This window comes from Oncorhynchus gorbuscha, linkage group LG22 (genome assembly GCF_021184085.1).
Source record: "Oncorhynchus gorbuscha isolate QuinsamMale2020 ecotype Even-year linkage group LG22, OgorEven_v1.0, whole genome shotgun sequence".
Classification (NCBI taxonomy): Eukaryota; Metazoa; Chordata; class Actinopteri; order Salmoniformes; family Salmonidae; genus Oncorhynchus; species Oncorhynchus gorbuscha.
The window spans coordinates 9,987,545-10,012,643 of NC_060194.1; the positions used below are offsets into that span (position 1 = coordinate 9,987,545).

At 44.2% G+C, this 25,099-nt stretch overlaps 1 protein-coding gene across 26 annotated transcripts in view; it reads left to right on the plus strand.

Moving 5' to 3' along the window:
- The window catches only part of dlg1b (discs large MAGUK scaffold protein 1b), a 250,592-nt gene that overhangs the window by 36,562 nt on the left and 188,931 nt on the right, over positions 1-25,099 (plus strand). The window contains exon 1 of one of the 26 annotated variants that reach the window (XM_046321104.1): positions 21,735-22,460. The exons of the other annotated variants lie outside the window; for them this stretch is intronic. Within the exon in view, the coding sequence (XP_046177060.1) occupies positions 22,209-22,460 (252 nt within the window). The 5' untranslated portion in view covers positions 21,735-22,208. Of the gene's footprint in view, positions 1-21,734; positions 22,461-25,099 lie in introns of those variants that run through there. 26 annotated transcript variants of the gene reach the window in all.

The window sequence follows — 25,099 nt, forward strand, 5'->3', positions numbered from 1 at the left end:
TTGAACCTCCGCCCCAGTCTGAGGTCCTGAGTGCTCTGGAGCAGGTTTTCATCAAGGATCTCTGTACTTGAATCCATTCGTCTTTGCCTCAATCCTGGCTAGCCTCCCAGTCCATGCTGCTGAAAAACATGATGGTGCCACCACCATGCTTTACCGTAGGGATGGTGCCAGGTTTCCTCCAGACGTGACGCTTGGCATTCAGGCCAAAGAGTTCAATCTTGGTTTCATCAGGCCAGAGAATCTTGTTTCTCATCACCTGAGAGTCTTTAGGTGCCTTTTGGCAAACTCCAAGCGGGCTGTCATGTGCCATTTACTGAGTGGCTGCGGTCTGGCCACTCTACAATAAATGCATGATTGGATGAGTGCTGCAGAAATGGAAGGTCCTCCCATCTCCACTGAGGAACTCTAGAGCTCTGTTCGAGTGATCATTGGGTTCTTGGTCACCTCCCTGACCAAGGCCCTTCTCCCCTGATTGCTCAGTTTGAAGAGTCTTGCTAGTTCCAAACTTCTTCCATTAAAGAATGGAGACCACTGTGTTCTCGGGGACCTTCAATGCTGCAACATTTTTTGTTACCCTTCCCCAGGTCGGTGCCTCGACAATGCTGTCTCGGAGATCTATGGACAATTCCTTCGACCTCATGGCTTGGTTTTTGCTCTAACATGCACTTACAACTGTGGGAATTTATCTAGACAAATCAAATTTGTACGTGTCACATGCGCCGAATACAACTGCTATACACCAACCTTACAGTGAAATGCTTACTTACAAGCCCTTAACCAACAACGCTTTAAGAAGTTAATAAAATAAAAAACCTTTATTGGGTAGGGGGCAGTATTTTGGCATCTGGATGAAATGCATGACCAAAGTAAACTGCCTGTTACTCAGGCCCAGAAGCCAGCATATAATTGGTAGAATCGGATAGAAAACACTAATGTTTCTAAAACTGTTAAAATAATGTCTGTGAGTATAGCAGAACTTATATGGCAGGTGAAACCCTGAGGACAACCCCACCCCCAAACAATCTGCCTACCCCTATTTTCAATGGCTATCACTTTAATTAAAAAGCCAAGTCCTCCCAGATTGCAGTTCCTAGGGTTTAACTCAAAACTCTTTAGAAAGAGTTTTATGCTGGTTTCTGGAAAAACAAGCAAGGAATTTAAGTTTTTCTAGGTGGCTCTCATTTTGGCTGTAGTGTTTCCAAGCGTGTGAAAGAGAGCGCCATCTTTTGTTATTTTTCTCCGGTAAAGACACTTAACGATTCTCCCTCTTAAATTGTATAGTTTATTTGCGTATTAGGGTACCTAAGGTTTGATTATAAACGTTGTTTGGCTTGTTTGGAAAACTTTATTAGTAACGTTTGGGATTAATTTTGTATGCATTTTGATGGAGGGAAACTGGGTGGATTATTGACTAAAACGCGCCAGCTAAACTGAGTTTTTATGGATATAAATTAGGACATCGAATAAAAGGACCATTTGTGATGTAACTGGGACCTTTTGGAGTGCCAAGAGAAGATCATCAAAGGTAAGGCATTTTTTATCTTGCTATTTCTGACTTGTCGCACCTGCCTGGTTGAAATGTTTTTCATGTGTGTGTAAGTGCGGCGCTGTCCTCAGATAATCGCGTGGTGTGCTTTTGCTGTAATACCTTTTTGAAATCTGACACAGCGGTTGGATTAACAAGAAGTTGAGCTTTATTTTGATGTTTTACACTTGCGATTCTATGAAAGTTAAATATTTCTGTATTTTGAATTTCGCGCTCTGCAATTTCACTGAATGTTGGTCAGGTTCGATGCTACCGTCCCACCTACCCATAAGAAGTTAAACTCTTAGGGATCCCTTCACCCCCATTCCCGCTCGGATCCTGTTAACGGATTTGATTTGACAACATCCATTGAAATTGCAGAGCGCCAAATTCAAAAACGGAAACACTCATAAGAATTAATTAAACATACAAGTATTAAACTGTATTTTGATGTATAACTTGTTCATCCAGCCACAGTGTCAGATTTCAAAAAGGCTTTATGGTGAAAGCAGACCATGCGATTATCTGAGGACAGCAATCAAACAAGAAAATCCTATTTCACCCAGCCAGGTGCGACACAAAAATCGGAAATAACGATATCCATGCCTTAACTTTGAAGATCTTATGTTGGCATGCCAAAATGTCCCAGAAACATAAGAAATTGTCATTTTTGTTCAATACATTTCTTCTTTCTATCCCCAGAATGTAAATTTATTTGGAGCGTTTGATTCAGAAATACACCGGTTTCAACTCGCCCAACATGCCTATAACGTATCTAATAAGTTAACTGTAAACTTGGTCCAAACATTTCAAACTTTCCTAATCCAAATTTAGGTACACTAAAACGTAAATAATCGTTACAATTTAAATAACAGGGCTACTTCATTTCTCAAAAGAAAAACATACACCAATTTCTAAAGACTGTTGTCATCTATTGGAAGCCTTCGGAACTCAAAGCATATTTCTATTAAAAACAGCTTCCTATAGAAAACAGATTGACCTAAAAAAAATGTCCAAGGATGGATTGTGCTCGGGGTTTCGCCTGCCAAATCAGTTCTGTTATACTCGCATGCTTATACACAGACATTATTCAAACAGTTTTAGAAACGTCAGTGTTTTCTATCCTAGCTTCTGGGCCTGAGTAGCAGGCAGTTTACTTTAGGCACGCTTTTCATCCGGATATCAAAATACGGCCCCCTAGCCTTAAGTTAAACACAATGGACCGGTCGTAGCTGGATTTTCCACGGATCGTTTACAAATTCTCTAAAACATGGATATTGTTCAGTTTTCAAGTTTGAAGAAGTTCCTTTGTTCTACTGTGAATTCTTTCTCGATACTGCATGGCCGGGTGGGGGGTGGGAAAGAGTCTCCTCCAGGAATTTACGCCCTGAGATAACAGAGCCTGGGTGTACATGGAAGAGGGGTGGTGAGGGAGAGAGTGGGTTGGTACATGCTAAAGAGGGCCACGTCATGACCGTGGCAGCTTTTCAATCTGTAGGGATCTCAGACGATACGGAAGAGAAGTTGAAGAGGTTAGTAATAGGGGGTTGCAACAATTGCGGCAGATCATTTTAGAGGGTCCAGATTGTCCAGCTCAGGTGATTTGTAGGGGTCCAGATTTTGCAGCTCTGTTAGAACATCACCCTCTGGATTTGGGTGAAGGAGAAGTGGGGGAGGCTTGGGCAAGTTGCTGTGGGGGGTACAGACCTGTTGGCCGGGGTAGGGGTAGCCAGGTGGAAAGCATGGCTAGGCATTGTAAAATGCTTCTTGAAATGATCGATTATTGTAGATTTATCGGTGGTGAATGTTTCCCAGCCTCAGTGCAGTGGGCAGCTGGAAGGAGGTGATCTTATTCTCATTGGACTTTAGTGTCCCAGAACTTTTAGGAGTTTGTGCTACAGGATGCAGAATTCTGTTAGGAAAGCAAAGGCTAGCTTTTTCAAACTGCTTGTGTATATTGGTTCCTAACTTCCCTGAAAAGTTGCATATCGCGGGGGCTATTCGATGCTAATGCAGTACGCCACAGGATGTTTTTGTGCTGGTCAAGGGCAGTCAGGTCTGGAGTGAACCAAGGGCTATATCTGTTCTTAGTTATACATCTTTTGAATGGGGCATGCTTATTTAAGATGGGGAGAAAGGCACTTTTAAAGAATAACAGGGCATTTACTGACGGAATGAGGTCAATGTCCTTTAATTAGAAAGGCCTGTCGCTGAAGTAATTAGGGAGCGTTTGATAGTGATGAGGGGTGGTCGTTTGACTGCGGACCCATTACAGATGCCGGAGCAAAAGCAAAAGCCAACACTGAGGCAGTGATCGCTGAGATCCTGGTTGAAGACAGCAGAGGTGTATTTAAATGAGTCCTGATTGGTTTGCCATGCCACAGGCTACTGTTTATAAATAACATAACGAGGGCTTCCCTGATCAGTCGTCTACCTCAGATTTTTGGAAAGTATAATAGCAATGTACAACTGTAAAGTTGCAGCTCTCAACATTTCTGCCCAGAATTTAACTGGTGCTATTGACAAAGCTCAGTGGAAGAATGTTGTGATGGACTACTTTCTGGATGGCGGCTGACTATCTGGGACTGAAAATGAATCAGGTGATTAAGAAATCCTTGACTTGGGTAACAACATTGTCATTGAACCAGACGTTGAAAGGTTTGCATAGTCGAAAAGAGAACTCAGAAAGCACTTCTGTATATAAATCAACTCACTGGATTAAATCTACAAGGAAAGGGCAAACAAGGCATCCATGACAGAGACCAACAAAGATGCGGTGATTATTGAGTGACATGACACAACATCCCAAGAAAGCTGAGCAGACAAAACACAAACGAGAGAGGACCTTTTACTCAAAGTAGTTCCGGTCTGTCATGAAGAATTCATCCATGTATACGGGTTAGTCTAACTTTAGCTTCATGTACAGATATTATTTGGATGCTAATTTTTATAAAGTTGTTCGCATTGCTAACGTTAGCTGACTGGCTAGATAATGTTTGTTGCTTCCTGGCTGACGCCAGCTAACGTTATAAATAGAATCTGATTTTGTCAGATATCCTTTCACATTACTAGTTAAACTGTACTGTTAGCTAGCTGGCTAGCTATCCTGTTGCTTGGTAGCTTACTCCAACTAACGTTATAAATCATATCTAAGTTTGTCAAATTTGTTTGTGTTGCTAGTTAACCTACTGTTAGCTAGCTGGTTGGTTAGTTTTAACTGCAGGTTAATACTGCATGATTTCATACATGTTGGCTGGCTAGGTAAGTGTATGACAAACCGGGATTATGTTTCATTAATTTGTTTAGCTAGCTAGGTTGCTACATATTTGAACAAAAGACTCCACTTAGCCAGATTACATGACTCATAAATATAGCCAGGTGTGTCTGGGGGTGATATGGCCATCTATTGTAGTTCATGAACATCTGAACAGGTCTAGACAATAGAGACCCATCCACTTAGCTAGGTCTTTGGGGGGTGGCTTGATTTTATTTATGTGAAGAACAACCTGTTAGACCACTGCGCCACTCGGGCGTATTCTAAGGCACTGCATCTCAGTGCTAGAGGCATCACTACAGACCCTGGTTAGATTCCAGGCTGTATCACAACCTGCCGTCCCATAGGGCCGCGCACAATTGGCCCAACGTTCTTAGGGTTTGGACGGTGTGGGCTGTCATTGTAAATAAGAATTTGTTCTGAACTTCTTTGATATAATTTTTGGATAAAAAAACATTCCCGTTTTAAACAAGATATTTTGTCATGGAAAGATGCTCCACTATGCATATAATTGACAGCTTTGGAAAGAAAACACTCTGACGTTTCCAAATCTGCAAAGATATTATCTGTGAGTGCCACAGAACTGATGCTACAGGCGAAACCAAGATGAAATTTCAAACAGGAAATGCCCCAGATTTTGAATGCGCTTTGTTCAAATGTCTCCTTATATGGCTGTGAATACGCAAGGAATGAGCCTACACTTTCTGTCGTTTCCCCACGGTGTCTGCAGCATTGTGACGTATTTGTAGGCATACCATTGGAAGATTGACCATAAGACTACATTTACCAGGTGCTCTGGTTGGTGTCCTCCGTTGCAATAATTGCAATCTCCAACTGCGTGCATTTTTCCATTTGGTTTAGAGGAGAAACCAAACTGCCACGAATGACTTATCATCGAATAGATATGTGAAAAACAACTTGAGGCTTGATTCTAAACAACATTTGCCATGTTTCTGACGATATTATGGAGTTCATTTGGAAAAAGGTTTGGCGTTGTAATGACTGAATTTTCAGGTTTTTTTCTTAGCCAAACGTGATGAACAAAACGGAGCGATTTCTCCGACACAAACAATCTTTTTGGAAAAACTGAACATTTGCTATCTGAGTCTCCTTATTGAAAACATCTGAAGTTCTTCAAAGGTAAATTATTTTATTTGAATGCTTTTCTTGTTTTTGTGAAAATGTTGCCTGCTGAATGCTAGGCTTAATGCTATGCTAACTATTAATACTCTTACACAAATGCTTATGGTTGAAAAACATATTTTGAAAACCTGAGATGACAGTGTTGTTAACAAAAGGCTAAGCTTGTGAGCCTATATATTTCTTTCATTTAATTTGCGATTTTCATGAATAGTTAACGTTGCGTTATGGTAATGAGCTTGAGGCTATATTTACGCTCCCAGATACGGGATTGCTTGACGCAACAGGTTAATTGACTTGCCTAGTTAAAGGTTAAGTAAATAAAATACAAAAAATATAGGCCAAAGACTAGCTAAAGTGTATTTTTACCTGGAGATTTTCTTTAATGTAGGCTACTACTTCACCATTTGTTTACTACACCTTAAGCATTGTTGTAAAAAATGGCCTCACATGAATAATTAAAGAGATGGGTAGGGCTAAGGCTTAAGAGGGTGTGAACAATGCTAAATTGGCATTCTCAAAAGTGCTCTCGCAAGTGTTAAACTTTCAAGGGGATTTTCAGGTACTTGTCTACAAGGTGGAATAACAAGTTTGTCACGTTTAAAATAAGCTTAACTTTCCCGTCTTTCCCCCAACTGCAGTGTATGTTGTACCATTTTGAAGCTTGGAGTCTGTTCCTTGGCCATTGTCACGCACTCTGCCACACCCACCATCTAAACCCCTTCTTGATCTAGAAAAATGGCTGCATAATGTCTGAGGGATGTGAAAGGCACTTTATTTGTGGAAGTACCCTTGTTCTTATTACAAACCTTTCCAAGGATTTACTTTCCTGATAGACGTGATGTTTGCGAGGTTTATAATGAATTGAATTTAAGTAGCCAATACTCATGTACATTAAGTCCAGTCACTTTGTAATCGGTCTATGTTGTGATGACAGTCCTAGCTGAGTTGTCCTACCTCTGTTCGCTGGACAGTAGCCATGAAATGTCATCAAAAGATGATGCTTTTTACAAATGTATGTTTTGTCTCTAAAGGCATTTATAACGAACTCAAATTTGTAAAAAGTTTAATCTTAGAGGTGAATTCTTGACTAGCTGGACAGTGGTCAAAAACATCCGTCCAATGGTGCTGAATAACACACGTGCACATGGAAGTTGGAGCAACGCCTCACAAACTAAACTGCTCTGTTATTATGTTGGTAACATCGTATTAAAAAAAATCTGACACAGGCCAAGAGGCTGACACGTAAGCTTTAATAAACGGTGATACTAGCAAGAGCAGAGTGAAAATATTTATTTTCTTCCAAGGTAATATCGTTTTAAAAGGACAATGTTAGTCTGCTGAATATGCAGTGGGTCAGCAGCAGTGAAAGGGTTAAGCAAGCTACGCTGGCATAATTGCCCATGTCTCTGGTTTGGAAGTGGTGTGGTCCTCAGCGGCGCGCGTTCACGGGCTGTGTGCTGTAGCTCTCCTCGTGCACTATACAATCCTCTTGCGAGGAAGATTTAATCACATTATAGTTCCACTCGACATATGGATATTTGCAATTACTCATGGAAAAGGGGGCGACGATACCCTCACCGCTGCTAGAGTGAGCTGCACCCTCTATGTGTTAGAAATATCTGTGAGGAAACTGTCCTGTCCCGAGCGCAGAAGAGGTGAAGGTGTGAAATTAAGTGTTGATACCCACCCGGCAAAACCTCCTGATGCGGAAGGATGGACTGCGTATGCATTGTCACAACAAAGGTATGATGACAGTATAAGTATGGTACAGCGCTCACGCTTATATGAAAACATATGAACTAATACAAGGAATCTGACAGTCCGTCACATTACTCTGCCACTTGTAAAATACATAAACTACGGGTTCAAGCCGCAGAATATGTGCACGGGACGTCAATACTGAAGGTTTCAAATGATATCGGTGTTCAATAATGTTTCTGTTTCTCAGTATTCAAAGTCGTTTTTTAAAGATAACACTGCAGTACAGTGGCACGCATGCCCTCGATTATTTTACAATGCTTTGTTTCCCACATAACCAGCACGTGATTGTGTAATTTGTTCCATGTTCTCCATTCTATCTTATGCATTCTCGCACTAATTCAATCAGTGTTCTGAGGATGACTGCTTTACATGTGTTGGCTTTTGCTCCGGTGGATATATGGTTGAAGTCCATATCTTAAGATTTACGACCTCTAAACTTGTTCTAGTGTTTGCGGTGTACTTATTATCCCATCGTAATAGTAGTGTCACACATCCCCTTGACAAGTGGTATAGACTGAATCATATATCTTTCTCTGACATAATTTTGCCATCTTTAAAAAGCAGGGATGTTTACTGTAGTCATAATCCACAAAGAATAGTGTTTATTCTGCTGTTATCCAATTATTGGAGACTTTATTATGGTTAACATTGGACTGGAATTGAACCATGATGATTGCACTATATATTTTGCTACTGGGAGGCAGGTGTGATGCTTTTGAGAATGCCTTTTTTGTGTGAGTGCTCCATCTTCAAAACAATCAATGAAACACACGTGCCTCCCAGAATCCCAAACTGGACAACCAAAAAAGCTCCATCTCCAAAAGCCTGATAAAAGAAAGTAAATGATCATTCACGTATTTATGGTTTCAGCCTTCACCAGCCCATAATTGCGTAATTTTTCTTGAGACTGGTGGTGTAGGCTACTTGGTTGCCAGCCACAGTAAAATGCTTTGATTCTATTAGGATTTTTTACTGGTCTACCAGAGTCCCTCAGCAAGTGAGTAGACCTTTTTCTCTTCCCCAATATAGCTATTATCATGTAGTGGCCTACAAAATACAATATTTGAAAAGACATGTCCAAGGCTATTTACCCAACTCCTATAACCAAATTATTTTGAGCTTGTTATTTATGTGTCTAGTCAAACAGCCCAGCTGTAGTCCAGGGCCAAAGTAATAACTTCTGTTGGCTATTCCCCCCACCTGGGATTGGAACCATCTAGCGTGCTTTGCATGAGCAAGCCCCACAAACAAATTGATTGCACTGCACATAGTTTTCATGGGCCTTGTTTCATGTGTACCTGCTGACTTGAAATTGTCTTATTTTTCCCGTGTGTGTAGCTGTGGTGCTTTGGGAAGAGGGAGAGCAGGACCTGCTACCTTGGTGGCCTGCTTGGCGCCTCACATTCTGGAGCCAGTGGGATGCATGTTGCTGAGGATGCAAACACTCTTATTTCTTTTACATCTGTACACCGTGAGAGTTGCTTTACCCCTCTATTGATATGGAGTACTGCTCCTCTGGTATGTTTTGCGCAGAGGGGGGCAACTCCCGCCTTCTTTGCAATAAACTTGTCTGCCAGGGTTGCTCATACTACAGCAGGAAGTAGTCTCCTGCCTGGCTGAGAAGGCAGTAGATGTTCTGATCCAGTTTGGCACCACATACCTATGCAAGTCAGAGTTCTCAGCTCTGGCGTAATTCAAAAATAAATACAGACTCGATGCTGTGCTGAGCATGACCTCAAGGGTTGCACTATCAAACTGAGCCCTTGTTGACAACTTGAAACAATCACACACCTCTCATTTGAACTGTGCGTTTCATGCTGTAGATGAGAAACCTAGAACTGTGTGTTTGCCTCAAAAAGCATCTTGCTTCAATCAAGTCAATTCCAGTTCAGAATGAAAATTGATTTTAACAGCAACCGTTCCAAATTAATGTTAATATTTTTAATGGGGAAAAACAAACATGAAAAGCTATTTATATGGGTATTTTATTTATTTGTTTATAAACATTATTACATGTGTTATAACAGCAACAATTCCAGCCTTGACATGTTTTCAACAATCATTTCTACAGTAAGATGTACAGGAGGCCTGATCATGTTTCATCTTCATATGTACTTTTGGTTGCACAATCAGTAGCTACCTAGCTTGCTTTGGCTAACGTTAGCTAGTTATTAGCTGGTAAAGGGGGTTGTTTGAAAGAGGAACTCTCATGAGAGAGACTGCCTTTGGAAAGTATTCAGACCCCTTGACTTTTTCCACATTTGTTAGGTTACAGCCTTATTGTGAAATATATTAAATAGTTTGTTTCCCTCATCAATCTACACACAACCCCATAATGACAAAGCTAAAACAGGTTATGAATTTCTGCTAATTTATTAAAATTACAAAACTGAAATATTACATTTACATAAGTACTCAGACCCTTTACTCAGTAATTTGTTGAAGCACCTTTGGCAGAGATTACAGCCTCGAGTCTTGTGTATGATGCTACAAGATTGACACACCTGTGTTTGGTGAGTATCTCCCATTCTTCTCTGCAGGTCCTCTCAAGCTCTGTTGGGTTGGATGGGGAGCGTTGCTACACAGCTATTTTCAAGTCTCTCCAGAGATGTTTGTTTGGGGTCAAGTCTGGGCTCTGGCTGGGCCACTGAAGGACATTCAGACTTGTCCCAAAGCCACTCTTGCGTTGTCTTGGCTGTGTGCTTTTGGGAGGTGAGAGTTCGCTCCAGTCGGAGGTCCTGACCGCTCTGGAGCAGGTTTTCATCAACGATCTCTCTACTTTGCTCTGTTAATCTTTCCCTTGACACTGACTCGTCTCCCAGTCCCTGCCGCAGAAAAACATCCCTACAGCATGATTCTGCCACCACCACACTTCACCGTAGGGATGGTGCCAGGATTCCTCTAGATGTGATTCTTGACATTCAGGCCAAAGAGTTCCATCTTGGTTTCATTAGACCAGAGAATCTAGTTTTTCATGGTCTGAGAGAATTTTAGGTGCATTTTGCAAACTCCAAGCTGGCTGTCATGTGCCTTTTACTGAGAAGTGGCTTCCGTCTGGCCACTCTACCATAAAGCCCTGGCTTTGGTAGAGTGCTGCAGAGATGATTGTTGTTCTAGAAGGTTCTCCCATCTCAAGAGGTCACAGGGAGGTGACCTAGAGAGGTGTTTGTTTTTCCACCATCTCCCTTTTTTTGTAACATCTTAAGGATGACGCAGAATACAGTTCCCATGCAGGAACATCACTCAGCGGAGTTTCAGAGCGCCGCCTATAGTTTTTGATAACTCAAACTTTCATTAAAATACACATTCAAGGTAGTGAATTAAAGCTACACTCGTTGTGAATCTATCCACCAAGTCAGATTTGTAAAATGCTTTTCGGCGAAAGCATGAGAAGCTATTATCTGATAGCATGTACCCCCCAAAATACTGCAACGTCACCTAACACGACAGATTTTGCGTTAGCCGGCGCTACCCAAAACGCTGAAATAAAATATAAAACATTCATTACCTTTGACGAGCTTCTTTCTTGGCACACACTGCCCTACCCTGTGCTCTGACCTCTTTCTCCCCTCTCTCTCCAGATGAAATCTTGCGTCTTGTGACGGCCGGCCGCCCAACAACCTGCCCGCTTGACCCTATCCCCTCCTCTCTTCTCCAGACCATTTCCGGAGACCTTCTCCCTTACCTCACCTCGCTCATCAACTCATCCCTGACCGCTGGCTACGTCCCTTCCGTCTTCAAGAGAGCGAGAGTTGCACCCCTTCTGAAAAAACCTACACTCGATCCCTCCGATGTCAACAATTACAGACCAGTATCCCTTCTTTCTTTTCTCTCCAAAACTCTTGAACGTGCCGTCCTTGGCCAGCTCTCCCGCTATTTCTCTCTGAATGACCTTCTTGATCCAAATCAGTCAGGTTTCAAGACTAGTCATTCAACTGAGACTGCTCTCCTCTGTATCACGGAGGCGCTCCGCACTGCTAAAGCTAACTCTCTCTCCTCTGCTCTCATCCTTCTAGATCTGTCGGCTGCCTTTGATACTGTGAACCATCAGATCCTCCTCTCCACCCTCTCCGAGTTGGGCATCTCCGGCGCGGCCCACGCTTGGATTGCGTCCTACCTGACAGGTCGCTCCTACCAGGTGGCGTGGCGAGAATCTGTCTCCTCACCACGCGCTCTCACCACTGGTGTCCCCCAGGGCTCTGTTCTTGGCCCTCTCCTATTCTCGCTATACACCAAGTCACTTGGCTCTGTCATAACCTCACATGGTCTCTCTTATCATTGCTATGCAGACGACACACAATTAATCTTCTCCTTTCCCCCTTCTGATGACCAGGTGGCGAATCGCATCTCTGCATGTCTGGCAGACATATCAGTGTGGATGACGGATCACCACCTCAAGCTGAACCTCGGCAAGACGGAGCTGCTCTTCCTCCCGGGGAAGGACTGCCCGTTCCATGATCTCGCCATCACGGTTGACAACTCCATTGTGTCCTCCTCCCAGAGCGCCAAGAACCTTGGCGTGATCCTGGACAACACCCTGTCGTTCTCAACCAACATCAAGGCGGTGGCCCGTTCCTGTAGGTTCATGCTCTACAACATCCGCAGAGTACGACCCTGCCTCACACAGGAAGCGGCGCAGGTCCTAATCCAGGCACTTGTCATCTCCCGTCTGGATTACTGCAACTCGCTGTTGGCTGGGCTCCCTGCCTGTGCCATTAAACCCCTTCAACTCATCCAGAACGCCGCAGCCCGTCTGGTGTTCAACCTTCCCAAGTTCTCTCACGTCACCCCGCTCCTCCGTTCTCTCCACTGGCTTCCAGTTGAAGCTCGCATCCGCTACAAGACCATGGTGCTTGCCTACGGAGCTGTGAGGGGAACGGCACCTCAGTACCTCCAGGCTCTGATCAGGCCCTACACCCAAACAAGGGCACTGCGTTCATCCACCTCTGGCCTGCTCGCCTCCCTACCACTGAGGAAGTACAGCTCCCGCTCAGCCCAGTCAAAACTGTTCGCTGCCCTGGCCCCCCAATGGTGGAACAAACTCCCTCACGACGCCAGGACAGCGGAGTCAATCACCACCTTCCGGAGACACCTGAAACCCCACCTCTTTAAGGAATACCTAGGATAGGATAAGTAATCCCTCTCACCCCCCCCCCCCCTAAGTTTTAGATGCACTATTGTTAAGTGACTGTCCCACTGGATGTCATAAGGTGAATGCACCAATTTGTAAGTCGCTCTGGATAAGAGCGTCTGATAAATGACTTAAATGTAAATGTAATGTAAATGTAATGTCCCATTAACATTTATTTGAGTCTTTTTTTTCGATTAAATCGGTCCATATATAGCCTAGATATCGATCTATGAAGACTGTGTAATCAAGGAAAAAACTGAGTTTGATAACGCAACGTCATTTAAAAAAATGTAAAAAGTTGACGATAAACTTTCACAAAACACTTCGAAATACTTTTGTAATGCAACTTTAGGTATTAGTAAACGTTAATAATCTATCAACATGATCACGGGGCGATGTATATTCTTTAGCTCCACGTCTTGAAATCATGTCCGGATATTTCTCAACCAAAACATCCTGTCGGAGACCGGAAGAAATTGGCTCCCTTGTTCCTTGTTTCGGTTTGACCAAGAAACAAATCCGAGACAAATGACAAGACTGTTGACATAGTGTGGAAACTGTAGGTATTGCAACCTCAGCCCCATTTAATGTGGGTCACTTTCAACAATCGGTTGAAGTGGCGCATGGATATATTTTCCCATTTTCAGTGATCAGATTTTCCTGCACTTTTCGATGAAACGCACATTCTGTTATAGTCACAGCCGTGATTTAAGCAGTTTTAGAAACGTCTGAGTGTTTTCTATCCACACATACTAATCATATGCATATACTATATTCCTGGCATGAATAAATAGCAGAGTGCTGAAATGTTGTGCGATTTTTAACAAAAAGCTGTGAAAATTCGCAGCCTCCCTAAGAGGTTTTAAGTTGGTTGTAGAAAAACAGTTATGGTCTGATCCACCTAGTGGAGGTCTGGCCAAGGATGAGTTTGCTTTGGTGACCGAGCTGTAACATAAGTCAATGAACTTATTTTTCCTTGTTACACCCAGTATGTGACTTGTCTAAGTACTCAGTGTGCTTGAGAGTGCAGCCATTGAAATCCCCCATGATGAATTTGGGCGCATCAGGGGAAATTGGATCAAGCTCTTGAGTGAGGTTAAAAATGGTCAGCTGCCTTGACGGTTTGCCCTTGGATGGATATAAATAACTGTCGGAAATATCTGGGGGAGTTCTCGGTGGAGGTAGAAGGGGTGCAATGACACTTACAGTAGCTCTATATCAGGAGTGCATTATCTTTTCCTGACAATCATGGTGTAACACTATCATTTTTCAGAACACCGACTCCGTCTCGGTGCTCCTTACCAGTAGCTTCACTGTCTCTGTCCATACGTGTGATAGTGAATCCGTCAGGGGTGACTTGAGTCGAGCACCATCTCCGAGAGTTTCAGAAATGGCCATCACACATGCCTCTCTGTATTCATATAGATACTGTCAGTTTTCCCGCAGTTAGTTCAATTTCTCCTTTATGCGATTGGAGAGCAGGATAGTTGGAAGCGGGAACTTTGTGTTCCTTTTCAACCTCTGCCGCACACTGCCTTTCCTGCCCTTTTTAGTAGTCCTTCACCCGGGTTGTTTTGTCTCACAATCTCTGTCCTTTGATCCATTCTCTTGAACACAAGCTATTACATTGCGAAAGAGTTTATTCTATAGCGGATGTGTGGCACTCCAACTTTCTCAGAAGTTCACGTGCTGTTTCAGGTACCGGCAAAAATAATCCAAGTAGAAGAATAATCTGCTGTACGATCTTAACCAGGGAAAGGTTGAAAATGTCAGTGAAGACACTTGCCAGTTGGTCAGCGCAATCTTGGAGTACACGTCCTGGTAATCCGTCTGGCCATGTGGCCTTGTGAATGTTGAACTGTTTAAAGGTCTTACTCACGTCGGCTACGAAGAGTGTGATCACACAGTCGTCCGGAACGACTGATGCTCTCATGCATGCTTCAGTGTTGTTTGCCTCAAAGCGAGCATAGAAGTAATTTAGCTTGTCTGGCTCGTTTCACTGGGCAGCTCGTGGCTGTGCTTCCTTTTGTATTCTGTAATAGTTTGCAAGCCCTGCCACATCCGACGAGCGTCGGAGCTGGTGTAGTATGATTAGCTTCGTGAGATGAAACATGGAGAAACGGAATACTGCGGGCTGTGAACTTGAAGCTAATCGTACTACACCGCGAGCCAGTTATTGGTGGACAATGAGCCGGCCTCTGAACCCTGCTGGCACACACCCTCAGGCCGACAATGCCATTTGTGTTGGAGACCATACAGAGTCAATACGCTGTCACAACAAACGGCCTATTCCTTATCGCAGAACAGCTGCTTCCAGTCACCCTGCTTAGCTTGACATAGTGTTTGAACTGTTCCATGGTCAGTTTTCTCATATGTTGCACCTATTGGGTAAGGTGAAGGAAAGGTGGATGAGTGCTTATCACAAGTCAGTTAAGGGCAGGGAGCTATGATCTTGCCCCCCCACCTGGTGCAGAAAGCTTCCCCCCCCGGGGGCCAGTCATGCCATCTGAGGCTGGGCTGGTGCTATGAGAGAATAGCACTGCGTGAGACATGAACTGTAGCCATTGAGTATGGAGGATTTGATTTTTCACTCGTCATTATTTTTTCTGTGCAACTGGCCACATTTAAGTGATGATGAACGTGGATATTACATGGCTGTTGTAAACTGGAATCTAGAGGTTTGTTTGGAATGTATAGCGTCGTGAAACATGCCCAGGAACACATTGATACATTTACATTTTTACATTTAAGTCATTTAGCAGACGCTCTTATCCAGAGCGACTTACAAATTGGTGCATTCACCTTATGACATCCAGTGGAACAGTCACTTTACGATAGTGCATCTAAATCTTAAAGGGGGGGGGGGGAATACTTATCCTATCCTAGGTATTCCTTAAAGAGGTGGGGTTTCAGGTGTCTCCGGAAGGTGGTGATTGACTCCGCTGTCCTGGCGTCGTGAGGGAGTTTGTTCCACCATTGGGGGGGCCAGAGCAGCGAACAGTTTTGACTGGGCTGAGCGGGAGCTGTACTTCCTCAGTGGTAGGGAGGCGAGCAGGCCAGAGGTGGATGAACGCAGTGCCCTTGTTTGGGTGTAGGGCCTGATCAGAGCCTGAAGGTACTGAGGTGCCGTTCCCCTCACAGCTCCGTAGGCAAGCACCATGGTCTTGTAGCGGATGCGAGCTTCAACTGGAAGCCAGTGGAGAGAACGGAGGAGCGGGCTGACGTGAGAGAACTTGGGAAGGTTGAACACCAGACGGGCTGCGGCGTTCTGGATGAGTTGAAGGGGTTTAATGGCACAGGCAGGGAGCCCAGCCAACAGCGAGTTGCAGTAATCCAGACGGGAGATGACAAGTGCCTGGATTAGGACCTGGGCCGCTTCCTGTGTGAGGCAGGGTCGTACTCTGCGGATGTTGTAGAGCATGAACCTACAGGAACGGGCCACCGCCTTGATGTTGGTTGAGAACGACAGGGTGTTGTCCAGGATCACACCAAGGTTCTTAGCGCTCTGGGAGGAGGACACAATGGAGTTGTCAACCGTGATGGCGAGATCATGGAACGGGCAGTCCTTCCCCGGGAGGAAGAGCAGCTCCGTCTTGCCGAGGTTCAGCTTGAGGTGGTGATCCGTCATCCACACTGATATGTCTGTCAGACATGCAGAGATGCGATTCGCCACCTGGTCATCAGAAGGGGGAAAGGAGAAGATTAGTTGTGTGTCGTCTGCATAGCAATGATAGGAGAGACCATGTGAGGTTATGACAGAGCCAAGTGACTTGATACTTTTGCAACTGGCATTTTGTAAGCACTCTTTCGCTCATTCTGAAAATTAACAAGCTTTTTATGGGCATCAGGCCTTTGAGCTGTATATAGAGTAGTTTTAGTCCATCAGTTTTAATGAATTCCTCAATTGATTTCAGCTGTCCTGTATTACTGACTTTGTACTGGTATGCACTCACTGGTGGAAAATGTACTAATTTCTCATACTTGAGTTAAAGTAAAGATACCTTAATAGAAATTGACAAGTTAAAGTGAAAGCCACCCAGTAAAATACTACTTGAGTAAAAGTCTAAAAGTATTTGAATTTGAATTTACTTAAGTATCAAAAGTAAATGTAGTTGTGGAAATCTACTTGAGTATTAAAAGTAAAATAATTAAATTCTCCCGTGTGACCACGGATAGCCATGGTCACACTCCAACAACATAATTGAAAAACAAAACATTTGTGTGAATTTTCCAGATCAGAGGCAGTAGGCATTTTTCAATTGTATTTAACTAGGCAATTCAGTTAAGAACAAATTATTATTTACAATGATGGCCAAACCCTAAACCGGACGACGCTGGGCCAATTGTGCACCACCCTATGTCACGGTCAGTTGTGATACAGCCTGGAATCAAACCAAGGTGTGTAGTGACGCCTGTAGCACTGAGATGCTGTGCCTTAGACTGCTGCACCAATTGGGAGCCCAGGGATGTTCTCTTGATACGTGAACAAATTGGACCATTTTCTATCCTGCTAAGCACTCAAAATTTATAGAGTAAAAGTACAATTTTCCTTAGGAATGTAGTGAAGTAAGTTGTCAAATATAAATAGTCAAGTACAAAAATATTTTTTTACTTAAGTACTTTACACCACTGTATGCACTGCAGTCTTGTTTTTTTTTGTATTGTAATGCTGCCATCTACTGTTATATTGCTCCAAACACAGACTTTCTTTGCAGCAGGGGTTTCAAACTCAATTCCTGGAGGGCCGTATGTCATTGGGTTCTCACTCCTTACCTGTACCTGATTGATAAGTTAAGGTGATTGATTGATCCCCTTCCATGGTTGTTTAGGTCTTCATTGGACACATTGAAAGGAAATAACAAATTAGCAGGCACATGGTCCTCCACCAATTGATTCTGACACCTCTAATTTGCAGGAGCAGGTCTCTCCAAGGCAGTCTTACATTTTTTAGAGGAGCGGCTCACATTGTTTTGAGACCAAGATGTTAATTTACCCAAGATGTCTTCTGTAAGGATTACCACTTCTGTCAGAACGTAACGTTATGACTAACTGCTGTTACCTGAAGGAGGGGAACGAGGTACAGAATACTATGGGAGTTGCACTCTCGCGACCTTTAGTTGAAAATCATGCCTGACAAGGCCAATGAAATCTGCAACTCGCTGGAAGCCATGGCTTCCAGAGGTGATAAGTGTGAGGCTCGGATTCATTCTTTCAATTGCAAAAATGCTCTTCACCATGCCCAGGAACGGGGGTGCAGGGCCAAACAGGCGTTGTACCTGGTTTCCCTCCTCCAGGGAACAGTAGTTCATCATAACGTTACGTTCCCTTTCAGTCAGTAAACTTCAGTATGACATACTATGAGGAAATCGAATCCTGTCCCAAGCTGACACCAATAGATACTAAATGAAACGGCCCATGGACCACTCTGACTTAAGTCTGGGTATTGCGCTCACAGCAGTTGATGCGACTGAGGATATAGCGTATTGTGTGGGTTTATGCACCTGCAAAATACTTAAACTAAGCGCACAATCCACGCTGAACACGGGTGAATGTTGCACTGTGTTTCAACTAAGAGCATTCTTCAGTAGCAGGAAAGAAACATATTTGACAAGTGTTGACTAATGTGGAACTCATTTCTCTTTTAGCTTAGATTGAATGTTGTCTGCTAACGTCCAATAAACCGCAGGGTTGAGCTGGTTTCGTTCTGGCAGAGCTGGTCTTGGTCTAGCACCGCTTGGCTCGGACATGTTGGTAGGGGCTGGAGATGTCTGGCTCAGTTGAAATGGTATAGGGTGCCATTTGGGAAACAGACTACCACTCCATGCTGTCAGGAACACAGAGAGGATTAACATGCCACAGCCTGACATCCTCATCAGCCTCCTTAATAACCTGTGGAGACCTGGGAGTCCCCATTAGGCTGTGTTCAACTTCCAGACACACACCAGGGTTTAGCCGATAATAATGGCTTTTGGCCTATACATTTTTTTGGAAAAGTCAAACATTTTCTCATGTGAATTTCCCGGGAGAAAGCATTCCATTGCGAACTAATACTTTTTAGCCTATTCATCGAAAATACCAGTCGATGGAAATACAGTTGACTGGTCATGCTTATAGGTCTATAGGTTATTTTGCATAATTTTCTGGAATTAAATTGCCGAGTGTGTAGGCTACACTATTTGTTAGGTGTCTCTTATAATACACGTATAGCATACAGAGCCTTTGAACAAAAAAAATCTGTCAAATTGCATGAGAAGCTTTTGACAACTGTTTCCTACTAATTGTATTATGGAATGAACATTTGCACGTAGCTTACTGCGTTGCTGCTCTTTATAATGTGAAGAAATAAGTTACCAACATTTTAAGCTGAACATTCTGTTGCATTATTCTTATTGATTTTCCCTTCAGATTGTAGGCTGTCATTGTAAGCTCTGCAAGTCTGGCCATCAGAAGAGGATGGGAATATAAAGGTTTCCAAATTATGTCATATTTCAGTACCTCCTTTAGTCTCTCATTCACCCGGCAATATGCTACTTAGATTAACATAGTAATTTGTTTATACTAAAGGCCAAAACGGCAACTGTTTTGATGGAAATGATCGCCTTGGTCTTTGGCTGTGGGGGAGATCTGTTATTCAATGGACGATATGCTTTTTCAGATATGACACATATTTTCAGATACTTTGAAGCACCCTGTGCACTCCATATTATACTGTTAGACTTTTCCCGACACAAATTGAGGCATGGAGTGATTCAGTAGTACTAGTCTTTAATGCCTTTATTGGCCTAGCTCCGGTCACTGGCCCAACTCCAGGAGACAGAGGGGACCCTCAAGGACCATGTCTGCATCCCAAACATACCTTATTCCCTATATAGTGCACTTCTCTTGACCATCTTCCATACAGCTTTGGTCAAAAGTAGTGCGCTATGTTGGGAATAGGGTACCATTTGGGATGTAACCATGGCTGCCCCCCTCCCCTAGAGGAAGGCCAGAGTTGTGTGTTCTGTGTCCACAACAGCTGGGGCATGTCTTCCTGGAGGCCTGGTAGGGTGTGTGTGTGTGTTTGTCCGGGAGTGTGTTTAGCCTGGATTTTCGTGTGTGTGTGGGCCCTGAGCAGTGCTGGGTCCATCCATCCCCACAGTCCCACCACCAGCCTAATGGACTGATGTTGATGTAACCCCTCATTCAGGTGACTTACTGAGGAGACTGACAGACTGCATGAAATTGCAGGAGAGGGAGGAATGGTGTGTGCATGAGAAATGTTGACAAACAAAAACCTCAGACTATTTTATTCTCCTTACATGTTGTCTGACTTGAGAGGATTCATTGGGGATGAATCTCTGAAGCTAGTTTCTTTCCCCACCCATCATTATCATAGCATCAAGTCCCTCAACAAACCACTCAGGAAGTGCATTTGGCTTACTGTCTAAAAATATCAAGACAAACTCAAAGTAGCCTAGTTGTATTGTATCTGTATTGTATTGTATCTGTATTGTATACTCTTTTGTATTTCAACGTTTAAATAGTTGCGGTGTTGTGTGCATTTCTGGTCAGTCAATGCTAATTTTATGTTTTTGCAACTCGTTGCAAAGCGAAAGGGGGTGATTTCCTTAGGGCCTGAGCTGCTTTCGCTCTAAGTGCCTTCGCATGCAGATTTGCATTACCATCACCCAAAAGGGACGAGGTGCCGTTTGCATTATTATTCACCCCTCCACTTGCAGAGCAGCAACGCTGTCGCTGATTTTAAAGGTTTTGTCAAGCAAAGCCTCAGATTCATTTATTCTCCAGTGCACTTTGCCTGATGGTCGTCTCCTAACCCCTAACCTCAAGCGCTTTATTGGCTTGACTACTATTGGAATGAGTCTATTAGCAGTGGTCAAACTTGACCTTTTTCTTCTGGATGGAAGAACAAAAGAAACCTGGCACATTTCGTAAGGCAATTTGGAGCTACAATTGTGAATAATTATGTGGTACGGTTGACCAGTTCCATTGAAGGGATATGCCTTCATTCTTATCTTTGTCTCAAATGCGGTATCTATGTTCTTTTGGGTAGGAGAAACTACATCGCCTGCGAACATCAAAAAGGTCACAGCCAGGGCCGACCAATTAGCTGCCTTCGCTATCCATCAGTCAGTGCTTTCTCCTCCCCCCACATTTTAATTTGCATTTCTTCTTCAGTCTACCCCTTCCTCATCTCTCTCCCTCATCTCTCCCACAGTGTAAACACACAGTGGAGATTTCACCATTAGCTCATACTCATCTCTCCACATATCCGCTTAGGAAACTGTCCTTTCTCTACTAACACTCCACCCCGCTCCATATCTCCCCTCTCCCACAGGAGATACACTGCCCTCCTCTCAGAAATGCTCCCTAACCTGTCCCATATCCCTATCTCCCTACACTACTACCCTCAGGATACAGCCCCCTTTGCTGACTCTCCGCCGTAAGCCAACCCCTTCTCTCTCCCCCCATTCGTCGCACTTCAGATATTTAGGGGGATTCATCGGGGATGAATCTCTGAAGCTAGTTTCTGCAAAAAGCTTACTAACCTGCCCCATGTCTCTTATGGTCACATTAGGATACATATTGCGGTCTCACTCTCCCGCTCTCTCTTCACAAATGCTCCTTATCGCCATTGTCTCCCGCCCCATCTCCACACTGCCATCCCATGTGGTGAACGTCCTTTCCCTCGTTCAGCAGAGCCATGTGACAAACCCCACGCTGCTACTGTGTAGCGCTCCCCTCTCTCCGCCTCCCACCTCTCTGCTCGCAGCAGTATTCTCAGTGGCACTCTCGCTCTCATCAGCCCCCTACATCTGACAGATTTACTGTGTCTCTATGGCCTTCCTTCCCTCTCTCGCTCTCTTTCCCTCATCCATCTGCACCCCACAGACAGTTTCCCTGCAAGACTCTCTCGCTCGCTCTCCTGCATCTGCTCAAGAGACGTTTGGACAGACGCGGTTCAGCTGAAGGTACTCTTAAAGGTGGCAACCTCCCTTGAATCCTCCCACTCGAAAAACGAGCAACCTTAGACCACCTCACGCCTTTCCCCAGCGTCCACTCAGACCCCCACAGAGGACAGCTTAGCACGCACACATACTCGCATTCTCTTCCCCCTCTCTCTCATATTTGCACACCATGGTTCCTCTGTGGCACTCCAGTGAACGTCGGCTCTGCAACGGAGCGTGTTGACTGTCGAGGAGGATAAGCGAGAGCGCAGTAAAGAGGAGTCAGCCAATCGACAGCAGGAAGAGAGGAAAGGAGGGGGTGGAGGAAGAGGTGCAGCTGGAGGGGCAGGCCCCCTGGATGAAGGTAGAACACTGGGTGTCTTCTCCCCCCACCCCGCGATGATGGAGTGATTCAAGAAATGAGGGCTGATGGTGAGAGCAGGCAGCAGCAGCATTGGAGGAGGAGCGGGTGGTGGTGCTGGCAGCAGAGGGGGAGCAGGGGGCAGCCGGATAGGCCGAAGCAGGCACCGCTCTCGGAGGAAACGCGCCTCGGTCAACTGCTTCAGTGCCGTTGAAAATATGTCTCCCAGCGTGAAACACTTTGACTGCTTTTCCCCCATGCTGTGCCACTGCAAAGTAGCATGTACCAACAGCACCATATCACTCATGTTTGGGTGCCAGGTGGGTGATGACAAGGGAGCATCTCGTTCAACTATGTTTCTTTTCATCTCTTAACTGCCAAAAAATAAGTCTAAGTAACGGTGCCAGCTGTCAGACTGAGTGGCCTTTTGAAGTGATGGTGACCTTTTTATCTCTGAGCGTGTCTGTATTTAGTCTGTCTGTTCAGTCTTTAATTTATTTATTTATTTAAATTTAGTTTTGTATGCCTCAGACTTTGCTGAGGTTACCATTCCACCTGAGAGTACATGATAGGTTGATGGAGTTGCCTGTCATCTCCGGTTCAGTGAACTGGCCAATTAGGAGGTCCGATTTATTGAGGATTCATGGGGAATTTGGTAGCAGGGTGACTCTGTGACAGTAGGATCAGTGGGAATGTGTGCCTTAACACGTGCTCTGAAGTAGAGAGCGGAATTCTCGCAGGACCTGCGGGCCCTGACAGAGAGCATTACGGCGCGGTCAGCATTATTTTGTGCTGTGGCCCGGAGCGGAGGGGTCAGAAGATAACTTTGGGATGGTAATGTGTTTTAGTCCCGCATATTATTTAGAATGGTTGTTTTGTATGTGTTATCGATTGTATATTAAAATAACCTTTGTACCAGTATTCACATACTCTAAAGGACAATTCTGGTTAAATTTCAGTAGCCTACCTCTCCTTGTTGGGCGTGCGGGATCAAATGCGCTTGTGTGGGCCCAATTAAATAGCCTGTAGGCTATACGCATGGGCGGGGAAGCATAAGCAGTTTTCGTTCCATGGAAATTAACTTCTTAAATACGAAAGGCTATAGTAGAGTTTAGGCTCCGACATTGACTGGAAATAAATATTGATAATACATGTGTCTGCCTGCAAATTACATTTACATACATTTAAGTCATTTAGCAGACGCTCTTATCCAGAGCGACTTACAATTTGTCCAGCTGTCAAAGTTATGAAAGATTATTTCGAAAAGGTTATTTTGTTTAGTAGGCTATTTGTTATCTATTGTATTTAAAGCACCTCTGTCACAATATTCACCAACTCTAATAGCCTAATTCTTGCTGATTTACGTTCAGTAGCCTACCGTTTTTGCTGGGCGTGCAAGATCAAGTGCTCCTATGTGTGGTCTTAATTAGACTGTGGAGTAGGCTATATGAGCGGAGAAGCATGGGCAGTTGTCTTTAACTTGCCAAATATGATAGGGCTATAGTTTTGGACTCCAACATTGACTGGTAATCTTCATTGACAACACATGTATTTTACTCTGCTTGCAAATCGTCCCGCTCCTAAAAGTTATGCAAATTGTAGCTCAAGTGAAGTGTCCACTCCTCTTTCAAAATATGTCTGCCATATTGGCTGTTATAGCCCAATAATACCAATAGCCTAATATAATGGGCCACTTGAGAATTTCATTTTTTAACTACACTGCTCAAAAAAATAAAGGGAACACTAAAATAACACATCCTAGATCTGAATGAATGAATGAAATATTCTTATTAAATACTTTTTTCTTTACATATTTGAATGTGCTGACAACAAAATCGCACAAAAATTATCAATGGAAATCAAATGTATCAACCCATGGAGGTCTGGATTCGGAGTCACACTCAAAATAAAAGTGGAAAACCACACTACAGGCTGATCCAACTTTGTAAGGGAACACCCCCTGAAATGGACAAAAATGAATGGGAAGTCATTGGCACTGGACAAACCATATACACGGTGCCCAATACCACTCAATTCGGCGTAGTTTCGTTCAAAGTTGATTGCAAATGTCATATGGAAAATGCCATGTGTAACACTGTGCGCTCCACTGTGTTTTTCATATTGCTATGTCCTTAAAACAAGTCAAAATGAGGCTCAGTAGTGTGTGTAGCCTCAACGTGCCTGTATGACCTCCCTACAACGCCTAGGCATGCTCCTGATGAGGTGGCGGATGGTCTCCTGCGGGATCTCCTCCCAGACCTGGACTAAAGCATCCGCCAACTCCTGGACAGTCTTTGGTCGATGGAGCGGGACATGATGTCCCAGATATGCTCAATTGGATTCAGGTCTGGGGAATGGGCGGGCCAGTCCATAGCATCAATGCCTTCCTCTTGCAGGAACTGCTGACACACTCCAGCCACATGAGGTCTAGCATTGTCTTGCATTAGGAGGAACCCAGGGCCAACCGCACCAGCATATGGTCTCACAAGGGGTCTGAGGATCTCATCTCGGTACCTAATGGCAGTCATGCTACCTCTGGCGAGCACATGGAGGGCTGTGCGGCCCCCCCAAAGAAATGCCACCCCACACCATGACTGACCCACCGCCAAACCGGTCATGCTGGATGATGTTGCAGGCAGCAGAACGTTCTCCACGGCGTCTCGAGACTCTGTCACGTCTGTCACATGTGCTCAGTGTGAACCTGCTTTCATCTGTGAAGAGCTCAGGGCGCCAGTGGCGAATTTGCCAATCTTGGTGTTCTCTGGCAAATGCCAAACGTCCTGCACGGTGTTTGGCCTTAAGCACAACCCCCACCTGTGGATGTCGGGCCCTCATACCACCCTCATGGAGTCTGTTTCTGACCATTTGAGCAGACATATGCACATTTGTGACCTGCTGGAAGTCATTTTGCAGGGCTCTGGCAGTGCCCCTCCTTGCACAAAGGCGGAGGTAGCGGTCC